Source organism: Vanellus vanellus (genome assembly GCF_965231255.1).
Source record: "Vanellus vanellus genome assembly, chromosome: 17".
In the NCBI taxonomy this organism is placed as follows: Eukaryota; Metazoa; Chordata; class Aves; order Charadriiformes; family Charadriidae; genus Vanellus; species Vanellus vanellus.
Genome location: NC_138922.1, coordinates 10914175 through 10928394, shown reverse-complemented (window position 1 = coordinate 10928394; position 14220 = coordinate 10914175). Strand labels below are relative to the sequence as shown.

Sequence of the window (14220 nt, the reverse complement as noted above, 5' to 3'; positions counted from 1 at the left end):
TAACCTAACCTAAAGGAAGAGATATCCCCATAAATTAAATTGCACAGATAAGGCTTGAGGCTGGAACATGTATTTAAAGTTGACCTGCAAATGAAAAATTCACCACTCCTTTTTTTCCCCTGTTGTGAAGAGACCAGGGAAGCTCTCACTTCCCTTCCCTCCAAGAAGTCTCCCTCTACATTTTCATTCTCATTAGAAATACAGAAAACTAACACAGTGATATTAAACATTCAGAGAATTACAAACTTGGCAGTAATATATCACTCTACTCTTAGAAACAGACAAACGATTAATTCATACGGGGAAGACCTCTCTCTGATAATGTAATTAGGAGAACTGGTAAACAGGTCTCTTACTCTAGACACTTTCATTCATTAAAAGGCTCAAGAAACTCAGCCAACATCTTGATCAGAGCACATAACAAATGGTTCATCTTTTAGACACTGTTGAGATCTGAAATTCTGAACATTTAAAGTAAAAATAGAGCATATAACATATTATTTCTGCCTCTCTTGTCTCTCCTACTACACTGAGAAGAAAATCAAGCTCCTTTTTCTCTTTTGCAGGTCAACTTCAATACAACATCAACTGGAAGTCACTCACCCATGTGACATGCACCTAAGCTTCTAGAAATCTTCATCTAAAAGGCTCCTGAAATTCATATGCATTTGCAAATTAAAAAGAGTCAGTCGAAGAATGAACTAACAGGACACATCTGGCACTAGGATGCATCTCAGAGGAATCACTTTTACATCCTACAAGTAAGTGCCAGGACTAGAAATCATTTAAAATTTATTGAGGACAAGAAAGCACGAGTAAAGAAACATATGCATTAAGAGAAGTTACAACCAAGAGTTAAGATCTGCCTCCTGCAGCCTCATTTTTGAGGAGTCAGTTAATAAGTGTACAGGTCTTTGTCTACTCAGATGAACAGCTAAGGAGTGACTTAGTTTTAGAACAAGGAATTCAGATTTTATCAGAACAGCACCAACAATTGTGTTCATTACACCAATAGCTACCACAGCATGCATCTGTACAAACCTTTCAGGCAGTTGTCCACAGCTGGTCATGAATAAAAAGGCATATAAATTTTTCTCTTCTTTTATTACAATGAAGTTTATAACAGTACAGAAAAGTCACACGACCTTAGTGGGTCAGTTTACTTAAACCCTGAAACAGGAGGAACTCTACATACATTAAATATTGTTACAAGTTCAGACTTAAATGTACAAGTAGTTGGGAACAGTTACAGCCCTCACCAAACTATGTTGGGGACATAAAGTCCAACAGCACTTGAAGTGCTGTGAAGGCATCATTTCACAAATAGCAACGTAATGTTACAGAACTTGCCTTTAAGGTGGTATGTTCATGTAATTCCAGCGCCTTCACAATTTAACGAACCATATTTACTATACTTCACTTCTAAAAACCTAGATGAAACATGAAAAAGAAGCCATACAGTATAAATTGCAACATCAGGAAAAGTTCCTGTTATTATTCCAAATAATTTTTCCCATGTAAAATAAGAATGTCCAATAGCTCCTTGCATGTGGGAAGATACTTATTTTTTTTAAAGTCACAATGAAGCCTTAATTGACGGAAGCTCGGCTATATTAACAGCACAAGATGAGAAAAGGTTTAATCTCCAAACCTATTAGAGCGTGTGTAGTAGCATCAGTAGCGGCCACCTTGCGACATTACAGGAGGTCTCATTCCCATTGGAGGTCGAGGAGGTCCACTTTGGTAAGGGGGCACCATTGGAGGTCCCTGACCGTATGGAGGCATTGCTCCAGGAAGATATCCTGGCATGCCCTGGTGATGAGCCCCATACTGACCTATAAACAGAACATTTAAGATGCAAATAATCCTTTTTTTTTTTTTCCTAAAATAACGGCTAGAAGTTGCATTTTGTGAAAAGCTACACCCCCCCCGCCAGTATATGCCACTTAAAGTTTTAAAAAAGTTTACAGCAAAGACAAATCTTTTCAAGAAAATGAAAATTATGATTACCATGAGGTGGCATGGGAGGCCTCATTCCTTGCTGCTGTGGAGGAATTCCTGGCTGTGGTGGCATCATACCTCCAATTGGTCCAACTGGTGGATTACCCAAGGAAGCCTGTCCTGGTCGAGGAAGATTACGCTGATATTTAGGCAACTGTGCCCTTCTCTCTTCCTAAAACAAGGAATTGACAACCGTAACACATCGTAAGACTAAACTCACCATAAGCAAAGTAAATAAAAGTGTAACAAAGCAGATTACAGGTACTAAACTATTTCAACTACCTTACAGGTTCAAAAACTCCTACTAGTAACATTACACAATAACATTTGGATTTTTCCCCCTTCCTTCAAAGTTACTGTATTAATACTGGCCAATGCAGCAACACAAATTCTCCTCCTCCCTCAGCTGAATAACAAGTTGAGACAAAAAAGACAAACACAAATCTAAAGATATCTGAACTGAAATTAAGTTCAATTTGTTTCATCCATAAATCCTAGATTGCTGACTGCTGTAATAGCACCAAGACCACTTCAAACTGCTAAGTCTTTTGTCCTATGGTCATTTGTCCTACGGTCATTAGCTGTATCTATTTAACTTCAAGCTTAAGCTACACGTAGAAAAAGTCCAAATTATATTTTGTGTTGAGTAATTTCCTATCACCAACAAAAATAAGTCTTAGATCTGCAGCAAGATCATTGCAATATGCCAGTCATCACTTTGCAATCAAAGAAATTTTCTGGATGAAGGATTCTGTTACATTAATTCTGCAGTTTGCACTCTCACCATTAGTAAAATATGGATAATGCAGAGCATAGAAGAAATTCTATTTAATCAGATATATCAGCATAAACTGCATTTTTCAATAAGACAATGTAAATATTTTAACTTACCAGTGATATATCCTCATCTGGATGGATCAACTTACTGGTTGCACTGGTTGTTGTGAGGGTAGCTGGCTTACTTGTTATAGATGTAGCTGGTTTAGCTGCAGTACTGTTTGTCGTGCTAGTGGTTGAGGCTGTAGACTGTGTGTAAGCAGGGAATGTAGGTTTTGGGGGTTCTGTTGTTGTTGCAGGTGTAGAATTCAAAGGTTTGAAATCAGTACCGACTGGACCTGGAACAGCTGCTGCAGCCTGTGAAACACAGAGATAGATCAATATTTATTTCTCAAAGCATAAGAAAACTTAAATGATGTCTGTTAGAGCTCTGAAACCTTCCAGTGAGATACATAATTAAAACAAGCTTGACAAAAGTAAAGTTCAGCCTTATTGCATACTAGAGCAACCGAAAACAAGACAAAATAAAATCCAGTATATACACATATACACACACACACACACAGAGGAAAGTCTAAAATTTGCAGGTCAAAAGCCACAACTAGAAAAAAGGAACAATAACAAAAAAAAAACCACTATAAAATTTTTTATCTCAAATACTCAGTTGGGCAAATGTCTATCTATCCTAAATTACTGTTTTATTAAGAGCCTATAAGCATAAATTCATTGTTCTCTCCCTAAAGTATTTGCATACTTTAGCAACCGTTAGTTTACAGTACAGCTCGGTGTTAGTACTCATTACAATTAATTATATAAGAAATGTTTTAATTAAATATTTAAGAAAGCTCTATTGTGTCATGGTTCTTGTTTTAAGCGTTCTCTCTATAAATACACTGCAGTATTTTCACAAAGTACTATGTCTCTCTATAGATCTTTAATCTTGTGTGCGAATGAAGAATCAACCGAAGACAGACATGAGGTCCACTACAGATTCCAGCATCTCATCTTTGCTATTTTTTTCTTAAATTAAAACTGGTAGACAAGAAAGGTTTGCTTTACCAAGCTTTCTCTGAAGACGCAGCAATCTCCAAAGCAAGCTTTAGTTATGAGAGAATGCTTTTGTTTCTAGTCACTGTACAATTACCTGAACTTTCCAATCAAAAAAATATTTCAATTTTTTGCACATAATGCAAATTACAAAATTCCCTACATTATGATGTACCATATTAAACAACATAAACTAAAAAGCCTTCACCATGCATCAAGCTAACCACTGCCCACTAAAATGCATTTAACTGCTTTCATGCTTCTTTAACCCTTTAGAACCAGGATGTAACATTTCATTCTTTCACACTAAGAAATATTGGGCACTTTGACATGCTTATTTCCAGTAAGATGCAACTCACAATCAAGGAGACTGCAGTTTTACCAGCTAAACATAATCAGGAATGTAACAGAAATTATCTGAAGATGTTTAGTCAATTTTAGGTTTTACAGAACGGTCCAAAGGGTTAAGTTGCAAAGCAATTTGTTTTCAACTGTGACCTCCTGCGTACTTGTGCTGTGCTAGGAAACAGAGCGTTAGAAGATGCTGACAGACTTTCTGAATTGGAGGAAGCTGCACTTGAGCTTGTGACAGGTGTCCCCATCTGTAGCATAAAAGAAAGGAAACAGTGAAAAGTCTCCAAACAAATGGGTGGAAAGTATCCAGATGAAAGGATTTCTTATGTTAAGTCCTCTCTTACGAAAGGACTGTATTTGTAAACAAGTATCTTCCCTGCAGAAGTCCCAAATGCAAATAGTATACTATGAAGGTTCCTGCAACGTACTTGAAAGCAAGTAAAAACTTCAGGACTTATACACAACTGCAATCAAAGCATAGAGGTCACAAGCCACTATTAATTCCCCACTTACTCCCCCAAAACATTTAAGACATTTTTGCTACCTCAACTTACTCCTTAACTTTTCAAAGTAAAAAGACTCCCAATGCAGGCAATGTTTACCCAGTTTAACAAGACTACAGAATAAATTAGTACGTCTATCAGTAGAGAGCCCATTATGAAAAGAACAGGAGAATACGAGTCATATCCAGATTTATACTTTGGAAAATTTAGGTAAAGTTCCATGCAATCAGATTCCTGTAGCTGACTAACATGTCTCTTCACCCACCCAAAGCACAAACTCAAGAAGTGTTCTGCCTACTCTTTTCTTCCCCCTGCTTACTTAACTTCTGTCTGGTTTCATGGCTGTTACAAGACAAACAAAAGAATCATTTAAAATTCATTCAAGCACTACACTGAATTAAACTTAAGAATCAACACAAGCAAGAAACTTAACCAGTCATTTCTTGGGCTGCCTTAATAATAAAGAATAGACACTGTTGAAACAGTGGCAATTTGAAGAATGTAACAATAGATTCTGGGCTATGAGGTACCTTACCTGCCCCGCACTTGGAAAGAGTGGTTTAGTAACTGGAGGCTGGGGGGTAGGTGCCGATGCAGCAGGAGCTGGAGGCCTGTTAAGAATGCCTGGTGCTGTAACAGGCTGTGCTTGCGTCATCGGAGGCATCCCAGGACGAGGACCAACAGGTGGTGGCATACCTACAAGCCACAAAGGATCGTTAACAAATCAGGCTGAAGGAAGTAAGAATATTCCTTTAGAAGATTCAGGTCAGTGTTCCTTAAAACAGTGTCTTTCTAGAGGAAGAAGTATTTTTAAGGCAACAGCAAAATAAAACAAAGGGTACTGTCAGCAGTCACCAATAAATGTCCACGCACAGGCAGTAACCTCAAACACTTCAGAGCAATACTGAATTAAGTTCTGTTTTCTACAAAAGCTTCAAAGATGAGGAACTTGATGCTTTCAATAAATCAATGCAATTAATGCAGTAACAGTTTTCAACACACTGCATCTATACTGCCAAATGTGTGGGTAAGACTGTTACCAAATCCAAAAGATGAGGCCATTACAAACAGCATCAGAACTTTGACCAAAACACAGACCAGCTTTGCCTGTGGCTTTTTAGCACAGTGGAACAGTGACACAAGGCTACACAATACACGCACTTAGTATGTGCGAGGCTCTAGGAGAGGTTCAGAGATGGGAAGGTAACAGCTCATGGGTTCCATCATATAACTGTGCAGGATAACTAGGCTGTAACTGTCCTACTGGCTTGCCGCCTCCTCCTCCAGTGAGAAATGTGGGCAAACCAGCAAATCTCAAGCCATCACAACATAGCTGCTGGTCAGGTGGAACACCCTCAGAACTTAAGGCTGCTTAAGAGCTGCACAAGCTCAAGAAACAACTCTTCTAGCTATGTTAAGAGACAAAAATACCAGTTAGTTTCTTCACACAGCAGGTTCATTACGTGGGTACGTCACCAACACTTATTTCTCATTTCCCGCAACATTATCAATCATTACAATTTTCCAGCAGCAGCCACAGACATTAAAAAAAGGGATAAAGAAAAACCAGGCAACACAAAAGCCAGGGAAAGTGCAATAGGAAGAGAAAACTGTATTTTATTTTTTACCTTCACAATGGCACCAAACACAATTACTTATTTATCATCAAAAGCCATAAATCAACCCCTCAACCTATGCAGAAGAGTGGCTTTTGTGGCAATCAATCCACACCAAGGTGGTGGCATATGTCTGTATATTCTTTATATAATTCCTAAATCTCAGTGGAAATAAATATAATTTAGCTCTCACCATAGTGTGAGTTTGACAACCCTGACCTACCTGGTGGCATACCAGGCATGAGAGGTGGTATTCCGGGCCCAGGAGGCATCATTCCACCCATCGGCATCATCCTATTAAACAGAAAACAAACACTGGTACGAACACTCACGATAAACTCTTAAGACAACTGGCACATACCTGCATTAGATAGAAAAATTATGGTAAATAATTTCAAGAAGCTCTGAACAGAAGCAATTCAAAACCATCTGACTCCACAGTTAGAAATGGTTTTCCACAAGAAAAAACAAACCATACCAAAAAACCCCTCCATTTGAACTTTAATTTATCAAGCTTTCACTTCCACTATTATTGGATTTCCAGAACTGGTGTCTCTCTTGAAATCTATTTCAGGCTACTAGTTTGAGCACAGTGTTCCAAGAACCTCATCTTGGTGCACTCAGAAAATTTGAACATATGAAAACCAGCTGATTCCAATCACACTAATATCGCTGTACATCTGCTATTACTCCTTTCTGACATCGTAAGTCTATTTGTGGTTATAGCACCCTCATACTATTTTAACATACTCTCCTTCCTCTTTAAAATTGCAGACGACGCAAATCTGTAAAACTATCCACAAAATACTGATAAAAGCAGAGCAGAGACCACAGGATAAGAAAGCTTCTGGAGTTTCAATTACGGTAAATATTCGCTATTCTAAGATTTTTAATTATTTTTTTTAATGAGAAGTCCTTATTATGGCATATTTTTCCTTCGTATTAAAAACAGGCTTTTTTTCCTTGCTACTGAAAAAAATTGGTCTGTATTTCCTAACAGAAAGGTAGCATCTAAATGACTCCTTTTATCCTTACCTACTAAACCACAATACAAATTAATATATGTTCCCCGTCTAAACTATACATACAACCCTTAATATAAGCAAATTCCTCCTGCACAGGGCTGCAACTTCATAAAAAATAAGCTGTCTACAACAGTAAGTGCTTTAAATTGGGAAGCTACAGATGAACATATGATTCCTTTACAGGGATCAAACCAAGCGTAGCTAAGTTTGCTTAATTTTTTCCAGATACTTGAAGCTGGATTAGGGAAATAAAAGAATGTTTATTATTTTAGTCAGCAAGATAAGCAGATATGTAGCAGCCAAGCACCCACCAAAACCCCACTAAGAAGCAGTTTCTATCTGTATGACAAAGTCAAGAAACCTTCACCATTGCTGTTTCAAAATCAAAACAAATCATCATAAACAGGCGAGCATTCATTCTGCAAAGCAAATTGCTACCCAGTCTTATTTTTCTTCTCAATTTGTCTACCCCTGCTGCAAAAGGAACAACCAATGCGGAAGCAACAGTGACTGGAAACACAGTACCACCTCTCCCTTTTTGGGTTAATGTCTGGAGAAGGCAAACAGTCTTGCCACCCATTTTGACAACTATCTATTAGATCCCAAAAAAAGTGCTGGATGCTCGCTATCAGAAAGATGACCTTTTGAGAAACTGAAGGGATAGTGCTTGAACTGGTGTCACGCTAAACCCAAAGTTGCTTCCTAGGTCTTAATTCTTCTTTGCTCATTTTGAAACAAAAGATCATCAAGTTAAGCAAGCAAAATTTTAGATTAGGCTAGGTAAAAGCATAACGTAACACTACCCCTCTTCCTTTTCACCAAAATGAAAGTGCACTGAATTTTTGGCAAATTAATTTGTGTCTTACTAGATGACATTACATTCACCTGAAGTTAACGAAGAGTTTAAGGAGGACTAAGCACCAGCAAGCTTCAGAAAATTCCGTTCAGTTTCCACCCAGAAAAGCTACAGTCATGATGAGCATCCACAAGATGTTCAACTATGACACAATTTTTAAATTCAAAGACTGTTAAAACAACACTTATGTCTCAGAAGAGAACAACCTTTCACATCAGTGAACTTTAAAACTTAGAAACAAAGTTCCTGCAGCATGCCCTACAGTGTAAAGGACTGAGCACATGGAGCTGCACTCTGGTTCAAGAGACATTATATGTCCGTAAGGGTTTATTTGGTCCTTATTTTGTAGAATGCATTGGAGGTTTGTAATATTATTTAAATAAAGCATAAAAAACTTCAGCTATTATACAATAAAAAAACCTAATTAGACATTTTCCCCAAATTGTTAGGCAATATTCAGAGGTTTTCAGTAACACAATTTCAAGCTTATCAAAAACATGACATAAAATGGCATAATGAAGGTACCTAGAATTACATTAATGAGATGCTTACATGTTTCCACCACAAAATGACTGCATGTATTTTCTCTGTTGATGTAATCTGTGAAAATTTATGACAAAATCAAAAATCTAACTGTGATTTTCCAAACACACTGTGATTAGGGTACGATGTCAACCCCAAACAAGCATAAAAATCAACATATTACTTTTGCCCAAAATACAAGAAGAAATTAAATTATCCAGTATTTTTTTCCTGTTAAGTTGATGACTGATAACCAGATGCACAACATATGTGCAATACACAAAGGAACAGTGGTTCACAGAAGGCTCTAAACCAACACAACAAAACTTTAAGTTATTATACTACTACTTAATAAAGTTAGAAGAAAGGCAACATACTTTATACACAAACTCAACAGTTTGGCCATATTTTTAATGTTGGTTTACAGCCATCCAGTTCTTTGGTTAGTCTTAATATTAAAGTTACAGAGTTCACAGGTACCTATGTACATTTTTCTGATTAACTTACTTTTTCTGTGACAGTTTAAAACACACAGTACGAACACGTAATACTAAGTCTTCCTTGCTACTCACCCAGGTGGCATTCCAGGCATAACTGGAGGCATTCCAGGCATCATAGGTGGAACACCTGCCATTAATGGTGGTATACCTTGAAAGAAAAATAAGTTTTAAACAACTCCGACAACATACAATCACTAACAAATCTAATCTAATAAATTTAGACTGGATAAATGCTTTACAGGAAGCTCTAAAAGATTGGGGTTTTGGAATAACGCTGCTTACAAACAACGCAACATAAAATTATTATCTGCAAATCTGACTTAGCTTCATTGTCCTCAGTCCTGCAAGACTGTGTAAATTTACTTAGTAGTCGCCAAAGAATATTCCTTATCATCACATAAAATCTCATGAGACCAGTTTTTGCTCACTGTCACTGACCAAAATTCCTTCCTCAATGTATTTGTCGCCTGGGTACAAACTGCTTGCTCTATGTCAGCAACCTCTAGATATACGGCAGCCTTTCTGCCCTGTTTCCAAAATCTTGTTACAAAATACCACAAACAAATATAATCGGTAGACTTATGTTTAAAGTATTAATCTGTCTTACTACCATATTAGCATTCCTTCAATCTAGATGCAAACATTAGCTATCTTAATGTACTTCACAAGAGAAGATGTGTGTGCACACACAGAACGGGGAAAGAAAGTGAAGAAACTGCTTATGTGCAACTCACAAAACTGTTCTGTGACCTCTAGCACCCAGTGTTAGAAAAGGGCAGATTATTATTCCAGAATACAAGCAGCAATTTGTGTCTCTACTCAGCTTTTCTGCAACTAGCAGAAGCCACCATCTCACCTGGAGGCATCCCTGGTGCACCTGGCACAGGAGGCAAACCTGGTTGCGCCATTGGGGGAATGTACCCCTGCTGTGGCTGAACTTGCTGGGGTTGAAATGAAGTTGAAGCTGCAGATTCATCATCTTCATACTCATCAGAATCATCCTGTTGTTTCTTTTTCTGGCTTTCTGCTAAAGAGCATAATGTATACAGTCAGACCGAACGCAGATGACATTCTACAAAATTAATTTTATCTGTGGTATTCTAGCTGGAACAAAAATAAGAAAATTCAGATCTTATCAGCATATTCAAAAATTCAAGGAATTACAAAGAAGAAAAACTAACTCAGCCTACCTGTATATACAATAATAAAGGGAAGGAAAGTGGCTCATACTGTGATAACCCTCAACATAAACAGGGGTATTCCTTCACATCACTCTCATGCTGTCCAGAATAAGCCAAAGCAGTTCAGACAAAGGTATACTTAAACAGCAAAGAAATCTAAGTATTTGGGTATCATCAGGCTTGTAACACCCCTAGCCCCTCCTCCCCTTACTCTCAAAAATAAAATCACCATCCCTGTATTCAGTAGGTAATTGTTGCAGCTATTTCTGAACCGGAAAAGAAAAAGCTCTCATCCTCCTCATGGCTGGCAAGTGTCTAGAGCTGCAGTTAGAGAATGCATTAAACCTAACCCTTACTCCTCTGAGAATTGAAATTTGCATCACACACCTTAGTATCAGTAAGAAACAGACTAGGGAAATAACAGATAACTAGTGAGATTACACTTTACCCTGAGTTTTTTGTTCAAGTAATCTCCTCCGTTCCTCCATGTCCTTTTCCGGAATGCCCTCCATGCCATAGATTTCCAGTTCAATGTCTGTTCTTCCAGGAATAGCATTTGGAACAGCATCTATTGTTTCTTTATGTACCTAAAGGAAAAAGAAAAAAAAAAATCCTCCTGACCACAATTCAGGTTAGAGTCTACATGTTCTTCATCCAGTTTCAAGATAGAAGAGAAACATCCTTACTGGGAATAATCTCTCTGGCCAAGCATTTTCTCGATACGTGCTTCTAATCACTGTTAATTACAATTAGCTTCTAAAATGTTTATATAAACTTGTCTTCTGAACACCAAAACAATACAATTTCTTCCCTCCTCCTACACTTCAAAAATGACAGCAGAGAACTCTACTGCATACTCTCCACATGACTGCTGACACAGCAGAACTCCTGTTCTGGAAACAGACCATCGCTGCCTTTTTCTCATCAGTTTTTAAGACTCTGGAAGCCCCCAAACCCCTTTTTAAGTTCAGTATTAATTCTGACTTTAGATACTGTTAAGAAAAGCTTATGTAAGTCTAAAATTTCTTACCTGCATGCAATGTATAGCTAAACCAGGTCCTGTATACAGTTTCTTATGACATATATGACATTTAAAGTGCTTTGCTTTTTGATGCTGTATAAGGATTTTTTCATCATCAAAATCCCTGTTACAGTACCTATTGAAGACTGTTAAGGAAACATTTAATCCTGAAAGTTATCTTCTATATAACACTAAGTTAATTAGCATCATTGTGATTTTTTCTAACGCGAAAAAAAACCACCAAAACCAACCAACCAACCAAACATAGGAAGCATTCAAAGCACGACAGACATTTCAGTGATGTCTGAAATGACACCTCTCCCTCATACCATTCAGCATTTCCCTCTTCAGACAGATGTGTGCACACAATCAGAATCATGATTTGATTCCACACTCTTTGACACGTGCCTTTCAAGCCCTAGTTATTTCTAAGTGGATTCATTCCTTCACCGCATACATGTACATTAAAATAAAGTTGCTAAGGCATTGAAGAAGTAGACTTGAAATCCACAAAAGGGAAGTGATGCTAAATACTTTGTAATGCCTATTTAATGACAACTATCAGTAGCTAACATTTATAAAGCAAATGTTTTCAGTTAAAAATTTATTTCCTTCTTCAGTCATCCATCAATTCTTTGACACCTAAAACAGAAGCATAGATGCCTTCCAACATAAAACGGTAAAAAAAAAAAAAACATCTCAGAGGAACTTAGAAATTCGTTTATTAAACAATTTTAGATTGGGCAGAAACTTTTTAGAGAAAAGGCAAATCCGTAAACACCCCCACAACAAAAAGCAGATTGTGAAGGAGTGAGGAAAAAGCCAACGGTATTTCCGGTTACTGAGAAATTCTATGTGGTTTTGATGCAGCAATTACAAATCTGAAAAGCCTCCCCCAAGTTTTCAAAAAGCCTATTTTAAGCATATCTTCCCCACTTCTTAAATAACTCTATTTATCAGAGACAGAGTTTTCTTCTGCTAGTACCCTTTCCCCCGCGAAATAAAGGCCGTTCTCCATTTTCCCCACGATCTCGGTAATCCCGCCGGGCCTGTACACAGGAGCGGCAGGGACAGCCGGCCGGAGGAACGGCGGCCTGCCCCGCCTTTACAGGAACAGACGTGAGGCCGAGGCCTCAAGCGAGGCAGGCGGGAGAGGGCAGACTAGGCCGCGGAGGGGGGGAGCGGGGGAGAAGCAGGGGAAGGGCACGGACCAGGCCCCATCCCCGCGCTGAGAAGCACAAAACGGAACCGCACAAAGCACGGAGCCAAACCGTAACAGAGATGGAGAGAAGGAACGCGCTCCGTCCCAAGACGGCGAGAAGCGGAGAACAGAACAGGACGGGACAGAAACCCGGCCAGGCCGGGCCAGGCCGCTCCCCTCCCCCACCTAATCCCCACACCCGCCTCGCCCCACGCAGAAGGATACCAGCACCAAGGCTTCAGCTGCTTCTTCTTCTTACGGCCCATGGTGGCGGCGCCCCCGTCCTACACAGAAACAAGACAGCCGAGCACTTCCCTCCTATGCCGCAACGCCCACAACAGCCTTTCCACAGCAGCGAGCGAGGCAGACACAAAATGGCCGCCACGATCCCTCCTCGCGCCACCGCCTCCGAGCTCCCAGCCTGCACCGCGGCGGGGAGAGCTGACCACGTGACAGGCTCCCGGGTGTCCCCACCGCCCCTGGGGCTGTCCCATGGTGCCTCGCGGTGGTGGCTGGCCGCCATTTTGGGCCAGCCGCTACCGTGGGAGGTGTGAGCGGGTTGAGTTATCTGAGGCACCCAGTTGTGTTTGTTGTCTTCGGGTATAATGTCAAGCAGAAACTGTTTTTTTGCCTACGAAATCAGACTGGGCAAGAAGCCGGTATCTCTTAAGCAGTCGCTCTACACGGTGGTTTGGCGGTGGTTGACTGTGTCTGCATAGCTGGCTTTTGACAGGCCTTGGAGCCTGGCTCTTCGAGAACACTGTAAAAGTGACTGGAATGTGTTGAGCCCTCTCCTCCTCCAGCTTCCCGTGCCTGGCCCAGGCCAGTCCCTCTGTTAGATCACATCGTCTGGTGGTTCTGTGTCAGCCCTTGGGTGTCCCTGTGGCTCCCCAGCTCCGAGACCTGGTGGCTTCCTGCAGCTGGCCCTCAGCGCTGGTCTGCAAGAACTGTGAGACCTCGTATATTGATCAACCTGAGCAGGAGACTCAGCAACAGATGGCATTTTTTTCATGCCGTCTGCAGGCCTCAGTAGTCTTTTGTTTTCATTGCAAGAAGATACTGTCCATCAAAAATTGAACACTATACAAGAGATACCTTCCATTTAGTGCAAACGTACAAGAACAAGTATCTGGACTCCAATTTAGGCCTTGCTACCATCTATTTATGGCATTGTTGTACGACCATTTCCTTAGCTAAGTTGAATCAATAAAAGGCCAGGTGTCTTTTGAAAAGGAAAGCTACAGAGGTACATTAAATTAGTGGGTTTTTTTAATCAGAAGGATGTTACCACATCTTGGGTAACAATCCCATGAAATGTCAACACCTTTTACTTTGTTAAAATGAGTTTATAGCCTAGAGCTATACACAAAGCTGCTTTGGGGGCTTGATCTCATGTTTACATTTCCCAACGGATTTATAGAAATCCAGAAAAAGTTCACTGGCCAGTCTTAGGACGGCAGTAACTGCCTGTTGGTTACAAGGCTGACCTAACAAATGTGAAAAGCATTTCAGCAGCAGAGTAGGCTTTTTAAAAACAGGCCACTCAGCTAATCCTGTCAAATGTGATTCGAGCGGTTCCTGCCATTAAGTTAGTGAGCAGCTTTGGAAGGATTATC

The 14220-nt window shown here is 39.6% G+C and overlaps 1 protein-coding gene across 8 annotated transcripts; it reads right to left on the bottom strand.

Moving 5' to 3' along the window:
* Nucleotides 1-1020: 1020 nt before the first annotated feature.
* On the bottom strand, nucleotides 1021-12993 carry ZNF207 (zinc finger protein 207). 8 transcript variants are annotated; one of them, XM_082492374.1, is made up of 13 exons: nucleotides 12830-12993; nucleotides 11413-11539; nucleotides 10831-10969; nucleotides 10058-10228; nucleotides 9274-9349; nucleotides 8732-8779; nucleotides 6522-6592; nucleotides 5218-5378; nucleotides 4335-4427; nucleotides 2893-3135; nucleotides 2011-2173; nucleotides 1652-1835; nucleotides 1021-1430 (listed from the first exon to the last, which is right to left on the bottom strand). In XM_082492374.1, the coding sequence occupies exons 1-12, from the start codon at nucleotides 12868-12870 to the stop codon at nucleotides 1675-1677; spliced, it is 1494 nt and encodes a 497-aa protein (XP_082348500.1). In that variant the 5' UTR covers nucleotides 12871-12993; the 3' UTR covers nucleotides 1021-1430; nucleotides 1652-1674. The 8 variants fall into 8 exon arrangements, with proteins under 8 accessions (XP_082348500.1, XP_082348499.1, XP_082348501.1 ...); XM_082492373.1 differs by having other exon boundaries at nucleotides 1021-1835; XM_082492375.1 differs by having other exon boundaries at nucleotides 1021-1835; nucleotides 10058-10225.
* Between the last annotated feature and the right edge of the window lie 1227 nt (nucleotides 12994-14220).